This window comes from Adiantum capillus-veneris, chromosome 6 (genome assembly GCF_014529385.1).
Source record: "Adiantum capillus-veneris isolate H3 chromosome 6, ASM1452938v2, whole genome shotgun sequence".
Taxonomy (NCBI): Eukaryota; Viridiplantae; Streptophyta; class Polypodiopsida; order Polypodiales; family Pteridaceae; genus Adiantum; species Adiantum capillus-veneris.
This window is the reverse complement of record NC_140936.1, coordinates 173,514,180-173,536,249: the sequence shown is the minus strand read 5'-3', so window position 1 is coordinate 173,536,249 and position 22,070 is coordinate 173,514,180. Positions and strand designations below refer to the sequence as shown.

Genomic DNA, 22,070 nt, shown 5'->3' with positions numbered 1-22,070 from the left:
AATATCAAGCTGGAGGTCAAAGAGGTCAATTTTTACCTACTAAAAGGTAGGCTACAAGTTAATCACAAAAATGCACCATTTTGACCTCCTAGTAACCTGTATAGTCATTGCCCACCATAGGCAGTCCAATCATAGGAGCCCAAATTTCCTATAAATCGGCCCTCCCCCATACTTAAAAAGTTTCATAGCTTGAATCCAACAACAAGCTTGAAGGAAGGCCATCACCTTGCGGAAAATATTGAGAATATTTTCCATACATAACAAAATACTTCTGTGGTAAAGTAAGATTTAATTGATCTTTAATTTTTTAATGATAAATTTTATCTTTTTATTTTATGTGTTGGTTTTATATTGGTTATGCATATTATTTTTCTATTTTCATGATAATTAGAGTTGGATACTCTACTACGCATAAGTAATGCCAAATTTTAAATTTGGATTATTTTATTATTGAAAAGTAGCAAAATAATGGTAAAATTTCCTTAGGAAATTAGTCGTAATTACATGTTTAATTCACTTATGCATTTAATTATATAAATCAAAGCTCTTCGTGAATGCAGAATAATTTTCTCAATGAAGATTATTTATATTTGGTTATGTTACATGCATTAAATATGTTATTTTTAACTATTTTCTTGAGGACAAAATATCTAAATATGTTGCATTTGGTTTAGATAATTATAGAGTGATATTTAGGCATATAATAATGATTTTGTGATTTAAAATCTCATAGGAAATTTTTTACTTATGAAATAGGGCAAATTTAGGCCAATTTTCAATTATTTTTTTGTACATTTTAATATAAAATTGCATATTTTATTAGAGGGGAAATCAAGAAAATTAGATAATTACTGAAATTCTTTTTTTTTTGAAATTTTCAGTAATGTTTTAGCAATTAAAAATGACTTTTTAAGGCATTTTTAGGCATAAAAATGCTATTTTCTACATTTTTGGGAAAAAACATTTAAAAATAGGAAAAAAAAAAAAAAAAAAATTCAAAATTTTTAGAAATGGATTTAAAGTGTCGAGAGTTAATAGTAATGCTTTATTTACCTTGATTTTTCACTATTTTGAAGAAAAATCAAAGATGGCTCCTAAGCGTGTGTAACGTGACCGTAACGCTGAGACACTACCTAGGGACGCTACCTTGGCATCCACACATGGAAAAGAAGATACCCAAGCAAAATCTATGGTTGATTCTTTAACCTTTTAAAGTTATTTTTTGTTTATAGAGGAATGTTTTAATTTATGCTAAGGTAAGTTAGGAAAATTAAACAGTGAAAGGTAATTGGAAGGTATTTAATGGTGTAAAGCGATACAAGAGAGTAACGGGAATTTATATAGTCCAAATATAAGATGTTATTTCCCTTGGTCGGATGTATCACTATTGCATCTGTACTTGAATTTTGGGCATGAGTTAGGTTAATGCACATAGCCACCATGATAATGGACAAATTACATCAGACACCCTTGTATTATGCTTGGAATTCATAATTAAAAAGGGGGGAAAAATATTCCATTTTTACATATGACTGTACTCTTGGTATGGGACAAGAGTGGGATCAAATTAGGTGATTTCTTGTGTTCCGAGCCATTTGAGACCGCAAGGTCGAAAGGTACTTGTATGGATCAATACACGTCCTTTGGCTTGCTAGTTGGGCGGGTATTCTATTTGAACCCTTGAATCTCGAGGGGCTTGGAGGATGCTAACCCCCTAAGGCCACTGGGTTTGGATCCCACTAGGTGTGGGGTAACTGGGAGCCAAACTAGGTGGGTGAGCTACAAGGTACCCTGACCAAGGAGCTAGTGGTGGTGGAAGGTTATGAACCTTTCATAGGGGAAGGATGCTCTGGTAGGGGTCTGGAGTATGAAGATCCTGTTTACCTAGAATTGGAAGGGAAGGGTACCCATGTATTCCGGTGCGCGTGTGCGTGTGCGTGTACGGAGTGTGTGCAAGAGAAGGGAAGAAGAGAATGGGGAAGGGGGAGATGCACAGGCAGCCACTGTGTGGGTTAGTGGAGAAGAAAGAGAAGAGTCAACTCTTCCTCTTTCTCTCCCTAGATTGAATAGGGAAAATAAAGTGTACAAGGGTGGTTTCCCACGGCCACCTGGCCTACACCCCAACAACCTCCCACTTGAAGGTCATGGTGGCCAATAGTGGCATTAGTATAGTTAGTCTATACAAAATTGATGAAGCATTGCCGAGGCTTCATCGTACACCCATAAGTTCTATACAATGTGTAAATCGCTCCGAGGCTAGGCTCTTTGTGAGAGCATCTGCGGGGTTGTCACCAGTGTGAACCTTGACAAGCTCGATACGCTTGCCAGCCAATGCATCTCGTATGACATGGTATCTGACCTCTATGTGTTTCGACTTTGAGTGAAACACTGGATTCTTTGCCAAAGCAATGGCACTCTGACTATCACAATGTAGTACTGGAACCTCGTGAATGCCCAAATCTCCCACTAGACGAGCCAGCCATATGGCTTCCTTGCTGGCGTCAGACGCAGCAACATATTCTGCCTCAGTGGTAGATGAAGACGTTCAATCTTGGAGACACGGTCTCCAAGAGATAGCTGCTCCAGCAAACATGAATACATAGCCAGATGTGGATCTTCTACGATCCACGCAACCCGCATAATCCGCATCCGTGTAACCTACAATAGATGCATCACTGTTTTCGAAGTGTAAACACTTGCTAGCTGTACCTTTCAAATATTTGAGGATTTTCTTCACTGCTTCCCAATGCTTCTAGCCAGGGTTTTCCATGTACCTACTAACCACTCCCATTGCATGTGCAATGTCTGGTCTTGTGGTTACCATAGCGTACATCAAATTGCCAACTACTGAAGAATATGGTACTTTCGCCATTTCCTCTTTCTCAGCCACTGTCTTGGGAGAGTCTTCCTTGCTAAGTTTGGAGTATGCTTGCATTGGGGTACTCAATGACTTCCCCCCCTGCATACTAAAACGTTGCAAGACTTTGTGAATGTACTTTTCTTGAGATAATTCAAGAATTCCACGTTTCCTGTCTCTCTTGATGTGCATACCAAGAAAGTGATTGGCATCTCCCAAATCCTTCATGGAAAACTGAGCGCTTAGCATCTTTTTCAGCTGATTGATTTCATCAATTGATTTGCCTGCAATAAGCATACCATCTACATACAAGATCAAGATGATTAAAGAACCATCGTTCAATCTTTTTGTGTATAAGCAGTGATCCTCTTGACTTCTAATGTAACCCTGAGACTGCATGAATTTGTCGAATTTTTGATACCATAGCCTTGAACCTTGCTTGAGGCCATAGAGTGTCTTTTTAAGTCTACAAACCAATTCTGACCTTGTTGGTTTTTGGGTTTCACATACGAATCCCTCTGGTTGTTTCATGTAGACATCTTCATCTAGATCCCCGTGAAGAAATGCTATGTACACATCCATTTGGACAAGTTCCATGTCCTGGATAGCAACCAAGCCAAGCACGGTGCGAAGTGTAGTCATCTTGACTACTGGAGAGAAAATCTCATCAAAATCCACACCTTTTTGCTGCTTGAAACCCTTGGCAACTAGACGAGCCTTGTATCTAGGCTCGGGATCTTCCGCTGTATACCCACTTGCAAGGTAAAGCATTTTTTCCTTTTGGTAATTCAACCAAATCCCATGTCTCATTAGCCACAATCGAATTGTATTTTGATTGCATAGCCTGCTCCCACTTAACGCTACCCTCCATTTGTATAGCTTCTTTGTAGCGGGTTGGCTCTCCACTGTCAGTGACCAAAATGTGGTGTATACCCGGCTCAAACCGCTCGGGCGCACGTGATACTCTCTCAGAGCGTCTCAGTGCCTGACTGCTGGACTCCACTCTCTGCGGAGTAATAGTAGTATCTTGCACTTGAGGAGTGGGTGCAACACTACTGAACTGAGTTGGTTCGGAGGCTACATCCTCAAAACGAACACGTCTGTACTCAACATCTTTGATGGGCTTCTTGTGCATTTTTGATTCATTGAAATTCACATGTGAGCTATGAATGACTTTGTTTGATTCTGGGTGTCAGAGACGATATCCCATCTCTCCGTTTGCACCATAGCCAATAAAGATGCATTTGTGTGATGTGGGATCTAGCTTCCGACGAAGTTCTTTGGGCACATGTGCATATGATTCACATCCAAATACACGTAAATGCTCATAGATTGGCCTTTTGCCAGTCCATAATTCCTCTGGAATTTTGAAATTCAAAGGAGAACTAGGTGACCTGTTGATGATGTGCACTGCTGTCAGAACAGCTTCCCCCCAAAATTCGGGAGTAAGCTTCGCCATAGACATCATAGAGACAACTCGCTCTTGAATTGTTTGATTCATTCTTTCAGCTATCCCATTTTGTGCAGGTGTGTATGGAGCAGTAAACTGCCGCCGAATGCCTCTTCTATTGCAAAAATCCTTGAACTCTGTGGAGATGTATTCTCCACCATTGTCCGTTCGAAAAGCTTTGAGCTTTGTTCCTGATTGGTTCTCAACCATGGCGAGGAATTTTTGGAATGTCGAAAAGACTTCTTCCTTACGCTTAAGGAGATACACCCACACCTTTCTGGTAGAATCATCTATGAATGTGAGAAAGTAGTTCGCCCCCCCTAGAGTTTTATGTGGCATTGGACCACACAAATCACTATGCACCAAGTCTAGAGGTTTGCCTAGTTTCTTATTCAATGGCAAAGATGTCAATCTAGTCTGTTTGCCATACAGACAATGCTCACACAATGGAAAGTCTCTGTAATCTAACACAGGTAAGTAGCCAAAACGCTGAAGTGTTTTCATTCCCTTTTGGCTAATATGCCCTAGCCGGCTATGCCACAACTCAGGAGACGGCAGCTCGGCAACATAGATAGAGTGTTCGTCGACACTCGAAACAAACAAAGAGTACAGCGATCCGTTTTTATTGCCTTTCATCATGATAAGGTTTTTCTTGCGGATCATCCAAGAACGATTACCAAAAACTGTAGTGTAGCCAAGATCATCCAATTGCCCTATAGAAAGCAAGCTTTTCGTAAGCTGGGGCACATGTCTGACATTCTGTAGCACAAAAGTAGTGCCATTATGCATCTGAAGTTTCACATCACCAATGCCAATAATGTCAAGCTCATAGGAATCACCAAGCTTGACTATTCCATGCATGGATGCATAAGAGGAAAACCACTCTCTATGCGGTGTGATGTGAAAACTTGCACCAGAATCAAGGATCCAATTCTGTGCATAACCCTCATCCTATGCAACCAAAGCATCTGGAGTGAGATCTGAAGTGAAAATGAGAACATATGAGGCATCTGTTGTCACCTCGGCATGAATCTCTGTGGGCATAATGAGCATCACTGGAGGAGGAGCATCCTTTACTGCAGTGGTAGGCATGGGAGACTCAACAATATTGAGCTCCTCTATCTTTACTGTACTTTTGCCTTTGCCAGAATTATCATTTTTCATGTTTTTCTGATCTCTTAGGAAACTGCGACAATCCTTTTTGTAATGACTCTTCTTGTGGCAATAGTAACACTCGACATTTTTGGCATTGCGGTCTCTACTTTGGTTCCTGTGTTTGCTAGGACTACGAGGATTTCGCTCTCTACTTTTGCTTTTGTATTTGTTCCTGTCACGGCCTCTTGGCTTTGTTGAGCTGCCAGCCATATATCATCTCCATGACTAGAATTATCGAGAGATTTACGACGAATCTCTTCAGTGAGCAACGCATCTGTGACAGCATTGAATTCTAACTTGCCATTCGGAGCCGAATTGCTAATGGCTGTGCAAAAGACATCCCATGAACTGGGTAGAGAGCATAATAAGAAGATAAACTTGAGTTCATCGTCAAACTCCTTAAAGCCCTGAGATGTCAGCTGACTGAACAAGGAGTTGAACTCATTTAAATGACTAGAAACTGTGCTACCTTCTTTCATGTTGAGCTTCATAAGCTTTTTCATGAGAAAAACTTTGTTGGATGCACTTTTGCTCTCCCATGCTGAACATAAGCTATCCCAAAGTTCCTTGGTTGTTTTCTTCCCTATGATAGTGAAGAAGACTGACTCGGCTAGATGTAGACATATCGTAGCCATGGCTTTTGCATCCAAAAGCTCCCATTGAGCTTGTGTATAATCATCATCCTCTGCACGCTCTTTCAACGGTTCTGAGAGGCCTTTGTTTATCAAAACATCTTTCATGCGCTCTTTCCACATGGTGAAGTTGCTACCGTCGAACTTCCGAATGAAATACTCCTCCTTTTCTGAAGAAGAAGCCATCACTGATAAGAGGGTTTGAGAGGTTCCACACTATGGTGAGAAGCTGTAGAAATTTGGACAGAGTAACCTTTGTATCGGGAGTAAAATCTCAACCAAAATAGACTTGAAAGTGCCAACAATGGAAGTCACAACTCGCGGGAAGTAAATCCGGCAGAGTTTCCTTTGTATGAGGAGTCAAAACTCAACTCAAAATGCATATAAATGTGCCAACTGCACTAACTGGGCATCTACTTCACAAAACCACTGCTATGTAAGTTCCAACTCGGCGTCAAAAGCATAAATAACCGTCCAGATACATATCCTATGGCGAGGGTACCGTAAAGGGGAACTCCAGCTACCTGTATCACCGAAGGTATCTCAACATTCAAGCACACCCCAGCTCAAAGAAAACCTCGCGCTATCGACTCTCCAAAAGGCTAATGCAGACACAAATGGACTAGCCACAGTCTCAGAAAGGGCTCTTCCGGTCCGAGTCTCAGAAACGGCCGGAAAGAATTGCCAAAATAGCCAAAAATGGCTCCACACGGAGTACAGTGGGCAGTGTCCGCAACTCAACGTACATGAGTAAAATCGCGCTCAAATAGGCGCCAAGAACTGCTGTATGCAGTGAAAGTGATCCCTGCGGGGATATCTGCTCTCAAAAGAGCTCAGTAGCACTATGTGTGCTCACAACAAAATGCATCTGTCAACGCATGTGTCCGCAGAGAATCTGCTGTCGAAATGACTACCAAATCTCCTGTGAAAGCGCTGTGTGTGGTAATCTGGAGAATCTATGAGTGAATGGGCTTAAAAACCCCCCTCTAGCCTGTAACCTGCGTGTCGGTGTCGCTATGTGCCGATTTCTGCCACCAGGCAAAAATATGCTAGTCGAATAGCCGCCAAAGGTGTCGTATCTGAAAACTGTGTCGTACAGGGCGATCGGTGCGCTCGGTGCCAATGCCGGGTGTCACTCCTCTATGACAGAGGTACCTCACCCGCGCATGTCGCAAGCTCGATCGTCGATCGCGGGAACGCGCTCGTCTGGGGAAGCGCCTGGTGTGGGTCGGATGTCGGAAATCTGCCGCAATGTGGAGTGTCGAGCCGGTGCGCATGAGCGGTGTCGATGTCGATGTCGCCTTCCGCCGCCGGGCGGAAGTGGCTAGCCAAATAGCCGTAAAATGCCAATGCTCGAACGATCAATACCGAGTCGGATCGGTATCGATTGCAGATTTTGCTCGATCTACGAAAATTGTCTCAAATTTGTCGGACTCGGTCGCTTGTGCTCGCTCGCAAGCACGGTGTCAAGCTCTCCTTTGTCTCTGTCACTCTCTCTTTAAGTCACTTGCTGTCGATTTCTCACAGCTCAAGAGTCGGGATCCAAGGGTTTGGAAAGGAGAAGGGGCGGTCGGAGAGTTGGGTTTGAAGGTCAAGCCTTGCATGGGGTGTGCACCCACCCTCAAAGACAAAACATGTTTGTGTCAAAAAAGCTTTTTTTTTTTAAAATCAAATTTTTTCAATAGCTCTCTCGATTTCTGCAGACGAGTGTGTTTGTGTGTGTGTGTGTGTGTGAGGATATCCTTACGGCGCCTGCTCCTCCACCACAGCGCTGCCTTGTGTGCTCCTGCATCTTGCGGTGCTTCCGACTGCTCAATTCGATACTACCCACAGCCCGAGTGTGTGTGTGTGTGTGTGTGTGTGTGTGTGTGTGTTCAACACACCACCACACATTGCATAGAGCGATTTGCAACGGTCTTGAGATGCAACTAGATCTGCAGCAATCTTTCGACAAGAATTGGTTGGCGCTCTTGTGAGCCCGAGTTCCCCCCCTTTAATCCAAGCTCCAATTCTGATTGTACTTTGCTGCAGAAAGCTTTATACCAATTGCCTTGCTTCTTGCTCGTTTCCTGCTACTGCTGCCTTTGACTGGCTGCCCCTACGCACACACTCCACGATTGTCCTCAGCTGCAATAGGCTGCTTGTGAAGCTGCTAATTGCTCTCGAGTGCTCGAGTTTGCAATGCCTTGCTTGCACACGGGCCTACTCGAAGTCCCCCCAAGCTCTCGGCTCAGCCCCGATTTGCTCTTCTTTCTCCCTGCTTCATGCTCTACTATCTATACAGCGATTTGCTTCCTCTTCGAGGCTTTCCCAAGCTAGTACTCAATTTTTCTTTCGACGAGTTTCTCGGTGTCCCAAATCTCCAAGCTTTGCACTATTCTCAACAGACTGCCTCTGATGTCGATTTCCTGCTATGCAGAGCTTTCCAAGCATCCAAAGATTCCTCTCAACAAGGAGAGCTACACACACGGGGTAGTCGGGGCTCGGGATCGGGGTGCCTTGATACCATTTGATGGCTCCGATTTGCCTGCAGAAGCTGCAAAGCTTCCCAAAGCTCTCACTCCTTGCTGTCCTTTGCTCGGCTTCAAAGCCTTCGATTTCCTTGCTTCTCCAAGCCAAGCTCGCAATTTCGAATCTGTTGCACACTGCCAAGCTCAAGCTTGAGCTCCGAGCTCCGCCATAGCCGGCGAGCTCTGTCGCTTTCGAGTCGATTGTCGGAGAGCGATCGCGCGTACGATTCGCTGCTGTAGCTCTGATACCAATTGATGAGTGCGCGTGTGCGTGTACGGAGTGTGTGCAAGAGAAGGGAAGAAGAGAATGGGGAAGGGGGAGATGCACAGGCAGCCACTGTGTGGGTTAGTGGAGAAGAAAGAGAAGAGTTAACTCTTCCTCTTTCTCTCCCTATATTGAATAGGGAAAATAAATTGTACAAGGGTGGTTTCCCACGGCCACCTGGCCTACACCCCAACATTACGGATGCTATGGAGGAGAGTCCCACATAACTTGGATTCTTTCCAGTTGCTATCAAAGTAATCCATTTCTATATTCATGATTTCGGGCTCCTCAACCACGCAGCTTGCGTGGAGCACACTCTCCACAGTCTCTTGGTTTGGTTGGATAAGGCCATTTATATTAATGTCGATGTCGATTTTGCTATAGCGAAGATTTGAAGGAGACATGACGAAAGGCAAGTCCCCCACTTTTGCCATGAATTCATTGTAAGATTGTGTTCTCACGGCACGGTCATAGGTGGCGGACCAGAAGGAAGTACTTGTGTGGGGAAGCCCCTTGCAAGGGGAGAATTTCCTAGAATTGGAACTTGGGATATCTGAAAATGAAAAATTGTCATACACAAGGGGTGTGGAAATGAAAATCAACAAACAATGCACAAGGGCTGAAGGTTGAAGAAACTTATGTTTTACCATTAAGTGTTACCTTTACAGTGCATATTTTTCGTGCATAAGCCTTTCCAGTTGAAATGCATGCATGCGTTCTCTTTTCTCTTCATGGATGCTCAGCTCCTTGCCTTCAAATAAAAGTATCTTGTTGTGTGTATGAGAGAGAGAGAGAGAGAGAGAGAGAGGGAGGGAGGGAGGGAGAGAGCTAACGGAGTTGAGCACAGCACACACACACACACACACACACAGAGAGAGAGAGATAAGGGAGATGAGCACAGCACACACAGAAACAGAGAGAGAGAGAGAGAGAGAGAGAGAGAGAGAGAGAGAGAGAGAGAGAGATTTGTTGATGTGTAGAAGAAAGGTCTGTCCAGGTGGCAATAAATTTTCCACGTTCTCCACGTCTAGTTAGAGTTCTCTCTCTCCGTCTGGGACCATGCATGCACGTATCAATAGTTACATAGAAGCATCATTCCTCTCTCTCTCTCTCTCTCTCTCTCTCTCTCTCTCTCTCAACCCTAACGACCCTCAACATCACGACCTTTGGCGCTAGTCAAATCCAAATGATACATTGAGTCGAATCCCATTATGTAGAAAAATGTCTTAAAAGTTCTTGTGAATGTATGAACTTGTTTAAAGATATGATAAATCATTTTAGTCCATGTCCTCTATCTTGTGATCTCTCTTTCCACTCTCTCTCTCTCTCTCTCTCTCTCTCTCTCTCTCTCTCTCTCTCTCTCTCTCTCTCTCTCTCTCGCGCGCGCGCAACACAAAGATTGCAAATCATGGAGACTAAAAGGATAAACAATACAAATGTTTCACATCTATCACATCACATTAAAGAAAACATCACTATCTCGTAATTTTTGTCTCTCGTGTCCCCTGCGCCTCGGCCTCCCCTCCCCCTCTCTCTGACAACACACATTCTCATTCCACAATAGTATAACCATCAACAATAATTGAATAAAAAGTGAAGTAAAATTGATTCTATACCAATTCTCTTGATAGCAAAAAGTAGAGGCATAAACATGGCTCTCGGAAGACACACACACAATAAGCTCTATCACATTACATTAAAAACATCATCTCTCTCGCTTTCCTCTCCTTGTCCCTCACGCCCCCCCTCCCTCTCTTTCAATTCAAATTCCCATTCCAAAATACTATAATGGGTACGAATCATAAACAATAATTGAATAAAGTAAAAATGATTTTGTATGCAAAAACTAGGGGCATATACATGATGGCTCTTGGAAGACTCACACACATATATGCTCATGATGAGCTCTTATCACATTACATAAAAAGAATTTTCTCTCTCTCCTTGCTTATATATATACACACAATGCGCCATTTTGACCTCCTAGTAACTTGTATAGTCATAACCCACCAATGTCATCCCAATAGGCAGTCTAATCATAGGAGCGCAAATTTCCTATAAATAGGCCCTCCCCCACACTTAAAAAATTTCATAGCTTGAATCCAACAACAAGCTCGAAGGTGTGCGTATATGTATGTATATGTATATGTGTGTGTGTGTGTGTGTGTGTGTGTGTGTGTATATATATATATATATATATATATATATATATATATATATATACACACACACACACACACACACACACACATATATATATAGATATAAAATAATAAGAGAGAGAGAGAGAGAGAGATCTCAAATCCATCAAGCATAGTATGGAATATATTCTATAACATCCTCACTCACATCATGAGTGACTGGCATAAAACTTTGTAGCGAGATGCTCTCATATGCTCTACATGCCATTATGGCTAAATAAGCTACCTACATGAATCTAAGATCATGCCAAAATTCATCTTTTTGGGAACATGCATGTTATATACTCATGATGGTAGTCTTCCACAAGACTAATTAAGTATGCATAGTATGGACTAAATACTACTATATCCCCACTAAATTCATGCACACTGGATATATGCATAGTATGGACTGATACTACAATATCCCCATTACTAAATTCATGTCAATTGGATATACACATAGGTTTCTCTATCTATATAAATTTTTAGTTATTCATCAATTTCTCTCTCGATCAATCACCTTTTTATCTATACTTAGAAAAACATCTAGCCATCATATGGTCGATCTATCTACCTATGTATGTATTTGTCTACGATACATCATAATAGTGCTTTGGATAGTTAACTAGAGATCTACCTAGCTCCCTATCTATCTATTTATATATTTACCCATTCATATCTCTATGCATCTATTTAGTAAAGAGGTTTATCCATCTATCTACCTAGCTAACTATTATCTACAATTTATTCATATATATTAATCAATCTATGTTTTCTTTTTAAATCTAATATATATTAGCTTGAAATATATATATCGATCAATTATATATATCCATCAATGCATGTGTTTATTTATCTTCTTTAAGGAAGGTGTACTATATAATAACTCGATATATATATTTATTCGGTAAAGGATCACTGAAACATACATAATGAGCATATTTGGACCATACAAAGTGTGAAGATTATGTATATTCATCGCATTATCCATGTATGTATGGATAATGATTTTTATATATCTATCGATCTCTGTTTTCTTCTACTGTCTATCTATATGGTTGTCTATCTAATTATCAATATATCCACTTACCTACCTATGTCTATCTATATATTTGTCTCTACCTATTCATATGCCTATCTATCTATAAGTCTACCTCATCTACCTACCTAGCTTTCCATCTATCTATCAATATTTTTCGTCTATCCATCCATAGTCCATCTATTGTCTATAGCTTTAAGAACTATCTATTACCATCCACTGTCTATAGCTTTGAACTATCTATTACCCGAATAGGCCAAAAACCAAAACCAAAACCAAACCACATAAGGAGAACCTCCTAAAAAGTTAGGAATTTACACCCAACACACAACCATCTTTTTCTCTATTCATAATGTTTTGCTTTGCTTGCTGTCTCTCTCTCTAGAGATGAATTGAAAGGTTATATACGTCCAACTCTTCCCGTGTGTGTGATGCATTTTTACCACTTGCACTTGTGATTTATCTCGAGCCAGCAACATTGATTGTGGGCAGCAGTACAAGTGGCACGGGCTTCGAGCTCCCCCAGCTTGCACTTACGTCTAGACACTGGGCATGGGCAGCTTATTCTCGTTGTTGGGCTACTTCATTACACACCCAAACCACTACATGTGTGGGCCACATGCAGAACCTACATACGTGTGCTTGCATACGCATTAGCACAAATATGCATGCACCCACACATACATGTGTCCATATGAATTCAAAAGACAAGATAGAAGGGGCAAAACAACAATAGAGGAATTATTATAACATTTGTGCATGCTGTGCATATCAATGAAAAGAAAGTTTTGCTTATAACATATTACTCTATTTTGTTATGTGTTGCTCACTTTCATGTTTAAATACTCACATTTAAATGTGTAGCACCATAGCAGCAAACAAAAATTAAAATTTAAACTAAGTTAGCATGTTTCAAGATACTCCATTTGCTTAATGCCTACAATAAGCTTGGTATGAAAGTTAAATTCAGCTCCAAGACATAGAGATGTTGGAACGCTAACATGCCTCTCAAGACAAAGATTAGAAGGCAATCACTGGTTACTATGTCAGAGGCGGACCGTTCACAAGTGCAAGGCTTAACCGCCAACTGTGCATCACAATCCTAGCTGAGAGAGGGGCTCAGGAGAGCGGGCATCCATTGCAGACAGCTGCCTTCCATCAGGATGCGTTCGCACGGACAATTGGTAAAGAAACATTCCTAAAAAACAACCAGAAAACAACTATGTAACAAGCCTCTCTCTCTCTCTCTCTCTCTCTCTCTCTCTCTCTCTCTCAGACACACACACACACCACACAAACAGCACACACAGAGAATAAGTTTTATCAAGAAATAAATGCAGGATAAAGAAATAAAAATATACAAGGTTAAGCATTATCAAGAAATAAATGTAGTATCAACAAATCCAAAAATACAAATACTCTATCAAGTACTATCAGGCAATAAATGCACACATCCAAACAAACAAACGCATAACACACGTACAACAAATAGACAGGGATATATATTCAACCTGTTAAACATGTCACATGCGCCAATCACCAAGTGCACACCTCTTGCTCCGACCCATACCAAACATAAGTCTCTTCCTTCAACATTTTCTCCCTCAACTGCCACCGCTGCTTATAGTCTTCATCCTTCAAGTCGAACACACAATCACCAAGAAAGAGTCTCATCAAGCCATCGAACAACCTGCGTACCCCTTCAACTTTCCCATTACCATAATTAACCTTGGGCAAAGAAAACCATTGGGAGCTCAAGTAGTAGGTGCCAACGAGCATAGGGCCATCCGCATAACTTGCCTGTCGATCGTCACGATAATTCTTCCTGTAAAATTCAGTGCCCTTCTTGAATTTCACCTGTAGTTCTTCAACATCCGTTCTCTTCATGCCTGTGATTCCCTGGTGCCTTTTAAACTCAGCCATAGAATTCATATCAATCCTCCCATCTCTAATCTGCACATACCCTTCTGGAACAAGAATCCCATACGACCACGTGGACGAGGTCATAACCAAGACATACATAAATCTACCATGCCCCCTTGACAAGTTAACCATAGCATGCTTAACTGCATAAAAACCAACTTGAAATCGAGCATTCCATTTATGTTTGTCTTCCAGAAACATGCGTTCCAACACACATACAACTCTGTCTGGATTGAAGATGATATTAGACTTGGAGGCAGCCTTCTCCCGCGGTCTGTCATCACTGACATGAAGAACTCCATCAGCAAATCCTGTTGCCACATCAGCATCCTCTTGCAAGTCACCCAACAGCTCAGCAGCTTCCTCTGGAAAGAGAGACAGTCCCTGATTATCACCATCAGACCGACTGGTCCCAAATGGTTCCTGTACATCCTCCGTGTCTGGATTAATGTAGCATCCTAAATTCTCCTCATCGTCGACCTTCCTTTTCTTGCTCCCTACCATCAATTCCTCATAAGACCACTTCCGCTTCAACCCGGCACAGCGTTGATTGTGAATTTCCACGTCCTTCCTGGAGGGTTTTGTGAACTTCCACACACCATCCAAAAATGCAAAATGCACAGGAAATGCTTGCCGCTCAGTTTCTGCCTTGCAATATGCATGTTCTGCTTCCAGGAATTTATTAAACCATCTCCACCTAGCCTGAGCTGTTTCCTTTTCATCCAGAACATTCCCCTCGAACTTTTCTTGAACGGGAAAGTGGCATCCCACAAGAACATCAACAATCTCCACTAACGGGAAGTTGGCAGCAAACAAATCTTTGTGGAAGAAACTTGGAGCAATCTTTGCTGGATCTGTGACTCTCCACTTCTTCCTCTTGATGCTTGCAGAGGAAGAAGTTAAATGACTACGAAGCGAAGATACAGAACCGTGTTCCTTCTCTGCATCCGGTTCCTTCTTTGGATCCACTCCTGGAATCTCCTCCTCTCCTTCCTTTGGGACATCCGCTTTGTCAGACGCAGCACTCGATCTTGAAGATCCCGCACATTCCTAGACTTTGGCAGACCAGATCTTGTGAGTAAATCCTGAACTGCAAGCCAGAAGCATCAAATAAGCAGCCAGGAAAAGACATCCAGTGAGGGAAAAGCAGCAGGAAAATACGTACACTGCGTTTTTTTCAGACGTTGCACGCCCTCCTCCATGAGATTTCCCAGATCAGGCTTCATTCGGTAAGGAAAGCACGTCGCCATGCTAACTGCGCTCGATCGCGCTACACAGAACGAGAGAGAGTATGTTAGGGTTTGATGCCTTTTGTGATGTAGGGTTAGGCTACACTCACTCACTGTGGGCGTAGAACATGGGACAACCCATCATCATCATCATGAACCACCAAAATTTGCTCGGCCTCAAATTTTTATTCTTGCCCCCGACCATGAAATTATAAGAAGCACATGCAAATTAGTCGCAACTTGCTATGGGAAAACTCGGCTATAATGAAGCCTAGCATGAAGGGAAGTAGCAAATAGAAAGAATCAGTATAGAAAATAAGTAGTTGTTGATAGGGCAAAGGTACCACTAAAGATAGATGCCTGCGCATGTAGTTGTTGGCATTATGTGAGAACGATCTACATTGTAATGCAATATCACCTCAACCGGTTCATCTACGTGCGTAGCACCCTTGCAAGGTTTTTCCAAAGCTTGTACAACGCCCACATGTCACACTTCTAAGGATAAATACGAATAGTTTATGGTAGTTGTCCAGCATCATGCGCCATGATGTGCAAAAATATATCCACCCACAGACCCTCGGATCAACGTTTTCCCAAATATAAATCCACCGCACATGTAGGCAAAACCAACCTTAACCCATGTGTGTACACATCTTTAGATATTGTTTTAGAGAGAAATAACCAATTCATGTGCACATGGAATGGAAGTACACAAATCATTTCGTCACTATGGGTGTAGAAAATGGGGCAACAACCCATCATCATCATCATAAACTGCCCAAATTTTCTCGGCCTCAAATATTTCTTCTTGCCCCCGACCATGAAGTTCTCAAAAGTTGTTGCTGCCTGCGCATGTAAATTAGTAGCAGTTTGCTATGGGAAAACTCAGCCACCATAATGAAGACTAGCACTACTAAGGGAAGTAGCAAATAGATAAGATTAGAACAACAAATAAGTACTTGATAGGGCAATTACATATCTTTGTATACATATGTGAGTTTTTTCATATGTAGATACTTGAAGACTCTTGGTTTGTCATGCTTCTTTCCTTGATGGGAAAATAGCATTTGGAATTGGCCTCCTTGTTTATCTTCATACAAGCATTGAATGCTTGAAGCGCTGGTTTGGAAGCTTCATTTAATCATGTATTCTGAAAGAGGCTCCATGCGACTATCAGGCATTATAGTTCTTCCATTGTGTGAGGCTTCCTGATGAATGTTTGAGCCTTCCAATGTTGGCATTCATTGAACTTGACCAGCTTCTGACTTAAGAGAGCTTGTTGTTTCAGCCTTCGTACCCTCCCCTGGATACCTTGTACATCTTGTGTGGTCACCTTGCTTGATGGTTTGTGGTAGCATCTTGGGATCAAAGCCAGGTGGGTGGCTAAGAGTAGGCTTTAATGCTTGTGGCCCATTGAGGCCGACTATCTCACTTGGATATGGCATTGTGTTTGGTGTATTCGCCCTAGGAGTTCTTGAAATAAATAAAGCTTGATAGTTACTAGGATTCATACGAGATACGAATGGAAACCAACCCTTTGCCTCTTCTTCTGATAGATCTGGTGGGGGAATGGGCCTGTAGAAATTCTTAGTTTGATCTTGATAAAAGATTTTCTTGCTTTCTGGGTCCTCATACATCCTTAAGAGTGGGGTTCCACTATTATAGTATATGGAGGATTTGGATGAAACTTTTCAAATGTAATCCCCATGGCACTTCTAAAAAATTTAATGTTGCTTTCGATGTTTGGTGATCGAAATACAGCATTTGTATCTAATAGAATAGGCATGTATGTTGAATTGGATTCCCCAGAATTCAACATTATGTGTTGTTGACTTTGGACACTGGATTCTCTTGAACCTGAGATTACTTAGATAGTACGAACTAGTACTATACTACAATCTTGAAAACCATTTTGTTTTCATTGTGGTCCCTATTCAAGCTCTCATCATCCGATGCTCTACTTATCCACCTATGAATCCTTGAGTTGAGACCCATGAAGGAACCTCAGATTCGTCTCCTGTTGAGATGGCCTCTATTCCTTCTATTGGTGTCCTTGCCACATCTCGATAGGAGTGATCAATCGCGTTAATGCATGTGATGGCCTTTGGTTGCCGTAGGTAGATGTAGTTGGATCCCCAATCCTGAATCATTTTTAGTTGCCGCATGAACGGACGTCCAAGAATGATGTCATAATTTGGGTTCTTCCCAAAATCTACTACTGCAAATGTATGCTCGTACTCCACTCCACACGAGGTGAGAATGACTTTCTCTAGGAGTCCGATAGGTTTCCCAATGTATCCATCAGCCAACTATAACTTTATGTATGTTTGCTTTAAAGCTGGTCTTTCCCCGAGTTTCCCACATCTTTTTTGTGGCAATTGCAACTCCTACTCCACAATCTAGGATAGATAAATTGCTATGCCCTGCGTATTCTACTGGTAGGGTGGTGTTTCCATCATTTCCCTCATAATATTCTCCTTCTTTGTTTAGTGGTACTAGCTCAATCGATTGCTTTTGCCCTTCCCTAGCCGACTGTTGTTTTTCATTCTATCTCTTTTTGCTTCTAGCTCTTCTGTCCCTTCCTTCCTTCCAACTATTTTTGTGGCTCCTATTGCTCTTACTAAGGACATTGCCTTGTTCTCCTGTATGGTGCTCCTTGGCGTTGGCCTGAGCACTAGTTATTCCTGAATAGACACAACTTGTTCTGTTTTTGATGCTCTTAATGGCATGTGAAGTGTTGGTGAATGAATTGGTTTGTTGGCCCTCTATTGGTCGAATGACCACTCGTGGCATGCATGTTTCCTGAACCAATCAGTTTGGATTCACTCGGAGATACTGCGTCTAGTCGTTTTTGATGACAAGACCTAGCACCTAGTGATGTAGTTTTTGATTGCGACAAACGAATAGTTTCTTTTGAAGTGCTTGCCTCCCCTCCTCGGTTAAAAGACCTTCCTAGGTGTTTGAAGTCTCCCCTCCTCGGTTAAAAGACCTTCCTAGGTGTTTGAATTCAGATAAGAGATCCCACTCTTGGCCAAAGGTATCCTTGAGGATTATGGATTTGTGAAAGCTCTCAGTCCTATTGAAGAAGACGTAAAGCACCTTTTCATCAGTCAGGCCGTGCTTCAATGGGTTCTTTCTGTGATAGAAGAACTCACTCCCTGAGTCATTCCTCTTGTATAAGGCTCTATTGTCATCACCTATGCAGACTCTTTTTGTTACTACCAAATTAATCATCTTGAGGTTTGGTTGGACTGACCTGGATGGTACTTCATCTACATAGTGCACTTCCCTCGGTACTATCCGGCCCAACACATCTACTGCATCAGGGTTATCTGCGAATAGATATGACACTCCGTCTCTACCCATGTATCGATCTCCCTGGTAGTTCACCCATAGTGCTAGATCAAAATGAGAGTGGCAATCCTCGATCTTGACCACGTAGTGATTCGTACAATCCTTGCAGATCTTAGCACCATACATGTTTTCTCGTGCAAATGTGATCTTGACATTATAGTCCAATTTGAAGCTATGGGATCTTGAAAGGTTAGATGCTGTGGTGGCCATGCCCATGCTTGGCGGGCTTCGTAAGCAACACTCTCTTGGTGGTGGTCATGCCTATTTTGGATTGTTTCCTATTTTGGGCAGTTTCCTATTTTGGGTTGTTTAGAGGCCATTTTGGTCAATTTTTCTGGGAGATTTTCAAAATTATTTGACCTTACCCAAACTTGTCTAGAACTCGTTTTGAAGACAGTAGATCACTACTACACGAAAAATAGCGCACTTTTTTCGGACAAAATTGCCCGGATTTTCGTCAGTTTCCCATAGTGAATTCACTATGCGAAAATCGTCCCGGGACTAGAATTTTGACTATGGGTGTCATCCCACTCGTAACGATGCGAAACTTATACTCCCCAAATTTGGCACCAATGACCGAGAAAAAGGCTCCATACTCTTTTTTTTTTTTTTGAACCTCTTCTCTTTCCCCAATGGTTGCAAGACTAGCAGTAGCAAATGCACCTGTATGTGTATGACAAGGAATTGCGATTCCTTATTTGACTAGATTCACAAGATTGCTGATAACTTGAGCTCCGGAAGGAATTTTGATGATTCGTAAAGACCGTTAAAATCCTGGGACCATACTCTACAAGGCTAGCACAAAAAGTTTATAGCAGTATGAAGGATGGTAAGGAATCGCGATTCCTTACCTAACACACAATGATATGTTTTGGTTTTTCAGATATGTTAAGCACATTCAGTAGAGCTCAAAAAGTATGTTGCCCACCAAAAGTGGATTCTGAAAGCATATCAGAACATGCAATCTGTGCTATTTCAGAGACAGGATGATAGAATGATGACCACATGAGTTTCAAATGTCACATTTATGAACTAACAACACCAGTGTGCTCAGTAAACATAGGACAACCCATCCATGACAGAATATCTGACACACAGTGACATGTTTTGAAAATCTAGGTGTATTAGACACATACAACAGAGTACAATGGGTATGTTTTCATCAAAACTTGGAATTTGTAAACTCCTAGAATAGTCAATATGTGTTATTTTAGCTGCTGAGATGCTAAAATGATGACCACTTACCACAATTTAAAACTCCAAAAATTATGAACCAATTTGGTCAGTATGCTCCTTAGACATAGCCCAACACAGTCATGCAGAAAAAGTATGGTAGTATGTAGAATGGTAAGAGATCGCGATCTCTTACCTGACACACAGTGACACTGTTTGATTTGCCAGTGTTGTTATACACATGTAGTAGAGTCTCCTAAGTGTATTTTCATCCAAAGGTGGGGTTTGTGAGCATGTCAAATCATGTGTTTATGGCTGTTTTACCTGTTTAGGTTCTAAACTGATGATCATGCCCAATTTATGAGTTTCTTTTCAGATCTAACATGACCAGAATGCTTAATAGTCCTAACCCAACACAGCCATGCAAAAAAATGTAGCAGTATGATGACTGGTAAGAAATCGCGATTTCTTATCTGGGGCCAAATTTCAAATTTTTCAAATATGTTCCAACTGCAGCTTTTTCATGCAAAAAGATGATGTTCTATCATATCATAATCATTCTGAACAATTTTTAGCTCAATGAAACAAGCCTATTACCATACATGAATGCTTTTCTATTTAATGGTCAAGACTCCCCTTTTTTTATGGTTTTAGACCCTTTTCGCGGGATCGGTGAGACCTACCCTACCTACTCCTAATGCGAAAAAAAATGTAAAATAAACGACAAAATAACTTAAAGAAAAACGATGCAAAATGAATGCTACAAAGAGCTCACGAAGGTCTAAATCCTAATGCCAAATGAAAAGGCATAGCATGTCCTACACATTATCCTTACCTAATCTAAGAGGTCCTTGAGAGTCCCACCCTCTGGCTACCTCGAGAGCCTTGAAGTCCCACTCCAACCTCTCACCTACTCTAATGTGAAAGTGAAAGTATTGTAATCGAAATTAGAGGAACCTTTGACAGTGATAAAAGCAAGAAAGACCCGCTAATCTAGGTACTCATACCTCAGCAGCTGTGCCAATGTTAGCGGCACACCGCGACTGGACGTCAAAGCATAGCATTTTCGGACACTAACATATTATCAATGCCTGGGGAAGTGACCCAATTAGTGCATGGAGGCTACGTAGGCCTATCAGACGCTACGGGATCTATCAGCAACACAATGAAAGCAACACATAACCAATCGAATAAGGAATCAAGCTAATACAAACAACACAACTCTCTTTACAAGACTTTTCAATGAGCAAACATCATTCATATGTATATAACATAGAGGAACATGATCAAGCACTCAAATCTCAGATTTTGAGATGGTAAAAAATCGCGATCTCTTAGCTACCAGGGCAGAAAATCAGTGTTTTTGGGCTTGCAAACACACTAGTTACGTAAGTAGATGCTCTACATACTTTTGCATGCAAAAGGAGTGTAATTAAGGCCCCAAATCACTCTAATTAGCTTACTAATGAGCGGATAAAGAGAGCATTAATCATCACTATAAATTGAACATTAGACAGTAGAAAAGCAATTGATAATCACTTACACTTTATTAGAGACACAATATGAAGCAATGTTGATGCATAAATAGCTCCAATGAATCCTTCACAAATGGCTATGAGAGCTCTCACAAACGTGCAGCTCTCTTTCTTCACTTACAAAAGGTTATCTTTTAAAAAGAGGTTTTTGACTTAAATACCTAGGTTATGAGGTTGTGGGTTCAATCCTTCTACAAATTGGAAGCCCATGGCCCCATTTAAGTCATAAAAATGAGGAAAGTTACATTTGTATTATGGGAGTAAGCCTTTAGCTTGGAAAAATAGTTCCCGCAGCAATGTGGGTTCTCGTATCCATTCCCATAACCGCTCCCGTAACCTCTCTCTTTATCTTTGTCGTTCCGTTCCGCATGCGTTGTTGTAGCCGTAGCCCCGAAACACTGCGTCTGCTCCCATTTACTCTTCCTTCTTCCATTTAAATGCTTTGCGGTCCTATTGCACTCTCATAACATTCCATCTTTAGCCTGTTGTTCTCCAAATACTCTGTATTTGCTTTATCATATTTCTCAAAACATGGTTGTAGGACATTAATTAAAATGACCGCCTTTTTTGCTTTAGCTTTGTGTTGACTTCTTGCAATAGCTTCTATGTCGTTGACTTTCTGAAATAGTGTACTATGCAATGTTAGTCAACCACTCATACACATGAGAGTTCATGGTGTGCTAGATGTGCTTAAGATAGCACTACCTAACAATATAAGGGCATGCGAATTGGGCCTAGTTCTATACCTCCCAATATTTAGTCTTT

At 41.5% G+C, this 22,070-nt stretch overlaps 1 protein-coding gene and 2 pseudogenes across 1 annotated transcript; all 3 read right to left on the bottom strand.

Moving 5' to 3' along the window:
* Positions 1-13,958: 13,958 nt before the first annotated feature.
* Positions 13,959-15,264, bottom strand: LOC147456739 (uncharacterized; annotated as a pseudogene).
* A 1,112-nt stretch (positions 15,265-16,376) lies between these two features.
* Positions 16,377-16,880, bottom strand: LOC147456738 (uncharacterized; annotated as a pseudogene).
* A 1,315-nt stretch (positions 16,881-18,195) lies between these two features.
* Positions 18,196-18,813, bottom strand: LOC147456737 (uncharacterized). Its single transcript, XM_086515538.1, has one exon. It carries the CDS (start codon positions 18,811-18,813, stop codon positions 18,196-18,198), a length of 618 nt encoding a protein of 205 aa, XP_086371664.1.
* Between the last annotated feature and the right edge of the window lie 3,257 nt (positions 18,814-22,070).

Bases quoted from the DNA above. Each gene is read 5' to 3' on its own strand.
- LOC147456737 (XM_086515538.1), bottom strand. From the start codon at position 18,813: ATGGGCATGGCCACCACAGCATCTAACCTTTCAAGATCCCATAGCTTC.